Below are 4,955 nucleotides of genomic sequence, written 5' to 3'. Positions count from 1 at the left end.
TTCCTAACACTTCCTGCGATATGTTTTCGAAAATCCTTTCAGCACTTTGAAAAAAATGTCCAGTATTTCACTTCACTCTACATGTGGAAGTTGGCTGACCTTTTAAACAGAGGTTTTACAGCCTGAAAACCACAAACACCCACGTACGCTTTCTTGTTAGGAGTATAAAATGAGCCTGATGCTGTTGCCAAACCCTCTTTGACAGAAGTGACAACACCACGAGCATGGTGAGTATTGTATATGACAATATTCTGTAATACTTTTTTAAACTTCTTACATAATTTCTTAAGCATTTAATCTTTAAAGAAATATGTGATAAATGTCTCACATACAAAAATTGTTGCTAAATGGTTAAATTAAATTATAGTAGCTTTTTATTGTACAGAAAATGTATTAATTGATCTGACTGTGAATTGTCTAAAACTCATAATCTCTAGTCTCTCTAGGCATCTGGCATCGCTTATATACTGTCTATGTGTTTTTAACATATAAAGGTGCATCTATTTAGCGCATCAACCTTAAGGCTCTAATTTTTACATTCAGATTTATTTATTTATTATGAATTCTTGGACACTGAACAGTCATTTTAGAAGTTCAGTATCATGTGAAGTTAGACAAAGGCCAAGTTATTTTGTCTCTGGGAATTTACTGATTGTCTTGCCAGTAGTGAAGGGAAATGGGATCAAGACGTAGGTATAGTAACCCGTGAGATTGTAATACTTTCTGTTCTGCTCATCAACGGTTATCCCTACCCTCTCTCTCTCTCCTCAGCTCTGCCTACCAGCGCTCCTCCTTCTCTCTGGTATCCTCTGTGGTGCCTCAGCGGTGGATCCCATTCCCACCTATGAGCACCAGGATCCGTTTACCAGGCAAATCCTCCACTGCAACAAGTGTCAACCAGGTACTCACATGGTCGCTCACTGCACCGCCACCAGGCAAACACAGTGCGCTCCGTGCAGAGAGGAGCACTTCACCAAGCTGTGGAACTACCTGCCCAGGTGTCTCTACTGCGGCAACTTGTGCTCTGAGAACCAAGAGGTGGAGATCGAGTGCTCTCCGGTCAGCGACAGGGTGTGTCGGTGCAAAGAGGGCTTCTACTCCTCTGATGACTTCTGTATCCCACACAAAGAGTGTGAGGCCGGACGCGGAGTCCGAACCAAAGGTACTGTCTTCGGAGAAGCAAAGAACAGCTTGTTTCAATCTCACAAACCATTAATATCCTGGTATAAATAACAAAATAAATGAAATATAAAGTGCCAGATTATATGTTTATGTTTACTGCAACTTATCAGACTCTGTTTTCAAAGTTAAGGAGGAAGTTCAGGAACTGCTTTGTAAACTGTGCACAACATAATGACTCTCAGGAGGAACAATGGTTGGTTTAAACTCTCTAATGACCCAGAATGTTCTTTGTTGTCCCCTCTCAGGTACACTGGAAAAGAACACTGTCTGTGAAGACTGCCCCGATGGTTATTTTTCCAACTCATCTTCTGCGTTGGATTCGTGCGTAAAACACCAGGAATGCTCAAGTGCAGAGCTTGTGCTCCTCCATGGCACAGTGTACCAAGACACTGTGTGTGGCACCTGTGAGGATCTTGCAAATGGAGGTGTGTATGGTTTGTAGAGTGATTTCATAAAAATAGGAATTTAAAATAGGAATTTCACAACGTTTGTAGTTAGTTTTTGTTAAGTTTAATTTAAAACTGTCTTCCTCAGGTGACACGCTGAGGACATTTCTCTCCGGATTCTTTAGTTCACACAGGATGCGTGTCGGAAGAATGAAAAGATTTGTCTCCTTGTAAGTCTATACCTTCCTTTACTTTACCTTTTTCATTCCCCTCTTAATTTGCACATATGCAACTCAAACCATTCTGTCCCTACAACAGGTACATCCATAAGTCGGAAGACAAGTGCACCACTCTTCGTAAACAGAGAGGTCCTCTCCTGGATGAAATCAGAGAGTGGCTGGCCCAGGCTCCAAAGGAGGAGCTGACAAACCTGCCAGAGAAGCTGAAGGCTTCTCACCTAAAAGTGATGGCAGAGAAACTGGAGAAGAGACTCAGTGAGATTAAGCAGAGCAGCCCAAACTGTAGCTTAAGCATCTGATTCACTGCAATAGAATGAGTCCATGGTACATGTACAAGTATACCTCTTTTTAAATTTAAAATGTGATATGTGGGCAGCTACTTTTTTCACAATTTCACTGTGTTGTAGTGTTTGCTAGAATTTGTGGCTTAAACTATGGGGAAGAAAAATTACTTTTAGAAGCAGTGATATATGAAAATACACTGCCTGGCCAAATAAAAGTCGCTACCAAAAAAAAAAAAATGGTCGCACACTCTAGTATTTCACATTTAGCTTCGATTGCAGCACGCATTCTCTGTGGCATTGTTTCGATAATCATTGTTTCGATTGCATTCATTTTTCACCAAGATCTTGTATTGATGATGGGAGAGTCTGATCACTGCTCAAAGCCTTCTCCAGCACATCCCAAAGATTCTCAGGTTACGGTCTGGACTCTGTGGTGGCCAATCCATGTGTGAAAATGATGTCTCATGCTCCCTGAACCACTCTTTCACAATTTGAGCCCCATGAATCCTGGCATTGTCGTCTTGGAATCTGCCCGTGCCATCAGGGAAGAAAAAATTCAATTGATGGCTTGTACAGTAGACACTAGGCATGATGGGTGCATCACTTCATCTGCCTCTCTTCTTACCCTGATTCTTCCATTGCTCCAGAGTCCGATCTTTATGCTCCCTAGCAAATTGAAGCCTTTTTTTCTTCCAGTTAGCCTCATTGATTAGTGGTTTTCTTAAGGCTACACAGCTGTTCGGTCCCAATCCCTTAAGTTCCCTTCACATTATACAAGTGGAAATGCTCTTACTTTCACTATTAAACATGGCCCTGCGTTCTACTGTTGTTTTTCTTCGATTTGATTTCACCAAATGTTTAAGTGATCGCTGATCACGATCAATCAGGATTTTTTTCTGACCACATTTCTTCTTCAAAGACGATGGTTCCCCACTATCCTTCCAGTTTTTAATAATGCGTTGGACAGTTCTTAACCCAATTTTAGTAGTTTCTGCAATCTCTGTTTTCTCTGCTTGATGCATGCCAATGATTTGACCCTTCTCAAACAGACTAACATCGTTTCCACAACCACGGGATGTGTCTTTCGACATTGTTGTTTAAGAAATGAGAAGCTGCTAATCGCACCAGTTGGGGTTAAATAACTTGTTGCCAGCTGAAAGATAATCACCCATGCAGTAATTATCCAATAGGAGGCTCGTACCTATTTGCTTAGTTGAATCCAGGTGGTGACTTTTTTTCTTTGTCCAGGTAGTGTATTACGGACAGTGAGAGGACCATTAATGCCAAAATGTTCATTTGAGATATTAAAATAAAGTGCTGGTATTGTCATGTCACTGTCATTGTCAACTGTTATTTTTTTTTTATTTGTGTTTTTTCTGAAGATGGAATGTAACTTAAAAAAATAGAGAATCTTCCATGTAAAGATGAAATGTGCAAATATCTTGCCTATCATGAATGTAAATTTAACATAGAAGTGTAACTAGTTCGGAAAGATAATGTGACATGAAACGGAAATATTTTACCTGTGAATGAAAAAGCAAAATAAGTTTACTATGTATTCTGTAATATTATGAATGACAGCATTGTGGCAACCTGTAATTGAAACAAATCACCACAAGGTGTCGCCTCCTCACTGTGTGACTTGGGGGAGTATGAGAACTTGAATAAATAAGATTTTTCATTTTTTACTGTAGTCTCTAATATTAACTAAAGTCGAGCTCTAGTATGTAATTGTTTGTTAATGAGTTTCAAATCAGCTTAATGTCGAATATGGCCTTTTTTCACTGAGCAGAATTAACATTATGAGTTAATTGAACTGTGAATGTTAGGTCTGGTACAGAATTCACAGAGGGTAACACTTCTCCTAAGCATTTTAGTTTTATTATAACATCATTAACAAAAACTGCATTTGTATTGTTGATATATTACTATTATTTCAAGTCATAGCCTATTATGTGATAGGCCTATTCAGAGTGTTTTTGTTGAGGACCAAAACTCAGGACAGCTCCCCTTATTTGCATAAAAAAAAAAAAAAGTCAAAAGAAAAGACAGAAATAAATAACATTGGGTATCTACGTAAATGAAGGGAGGGTCCATAGGGAAAGTAACGTGTATGGGAATACAAATACAAGGATATAAAATTGACACAATAAATAGTGGAGTTCATACAGAAGTATTGTCATAATCCACATATATAACATCTCATAGCTCCACTGTTTCTATTATTGCCTGTTATTACTTTAACATTCAAAGGCTGAAGACACTCCCTCAGAGTATATTAATGCTCATAATGGTGCCTTATAGTCACCTTAATTAATGCAATTATACTGTATTAGAGAATTTCATTTTATGGCTTCATTTGCACTGGGAGCTGTCTTTGTAATATTTTAAAGTTACTTCCAGTCTTCTTCTAAGTTTCTACACAAGCATGTGCACTGAATCGACCACAGAACCACTACAGGTCTTTGGTTCCCAGGAACATATGGCGCATCCTTGCTAATTATTATCGCTCTGACACATTCCTGATATCACCTCCCTTTATTTTTGTGCTAATCACATCTACAATGTATACATATACAAAACAAACACAATTTTGATAATACTGTAATATTTTATTCCTCTTATGTCTGGGTCAGACTGTTAGATGCCACAGGAGCATCTCCTGGCGTCTCTATGGCGTCTAATACATGTGGAGCAAATGTTGCAATATTGTGGATTATTTTTGTGTGTTTGTTACAGAGAATCAGTGCATGGATGCTAGTATCTAGAGGCATGTGTCTTACACAGCACAAAGAGAGTCCTGAATTTGTGTCAAGGTAAAACATGCCTCATTCAACGGCCAGCATCAGTTGTTGCTAAGGGGT

The 4,955-nt window shown here is 39.0% G+C and overlaps 1 protein-coding gene across 1 annotated transcript; it reads left to right on the top strand.

Annotated features, from left to right (window-relative positions):
- Positions 1-208: 208 nt before the first annotated feature.
- LOC311496513 (tumor necrosis factor receptor superfamily member 11B-like) lies at positions 209-3,420 on the top strand. The gene is made up of 5 exons (XM_084556399.1): positions 209-227; positions 772-1,162; positions 1,428-1,607; positions 1,717-1,798; positions 1,887-3,420. Exons 1-5 carry the CDS (start codon positions 225-227, stop codon positions 2,104-2,106), a joined length of 876 nt encoding a protein of 291 aa, XP_084412525.1. The 5' UTR covers positions 209-224; the 3' UTR covers positions 2,107-3,420.
- Positions 3,421-4,955: the final 1,535 nt, after the last annotated feature.

This window comes from Chelon labrosus (genome assembly GCF_963514085.1).
Source record: "Chelon labrosus genome assembly, chromosome: 12".
NCBI lineage: Eukaryota > Metazoa > Chordata > Actinopteri > Mugiliformes > Mugilidae > Chelon > Chelon labrosus.
Note: the sequence above shows the minus strand (reverse complement) of the source record. Positions and strands in the feature narration are given on the sequence as shown.

What these genes read in the sequence shown, in the direction of transcription:
- LOC311496513 (XM_084556399.1), top strand. An exon ending in ACGCGGAGTCCGAACCAAAG is followed by an intron (nt 1,163 to 1,427) that starts GTACTGTCTTCG and finishes GTCCCCTCTCAG; the next exon opens with GTACACTGGAAAAGAACACT. An exon ending in ATGAAAAGATTTGTCTCCTT is followed by an intron (nt 1,799 to 1,886) that starts GTAAGTCTATAC and finishes TCCCTACAACAG; the next exon opens with GTACATCCATAAGTCGGAAG.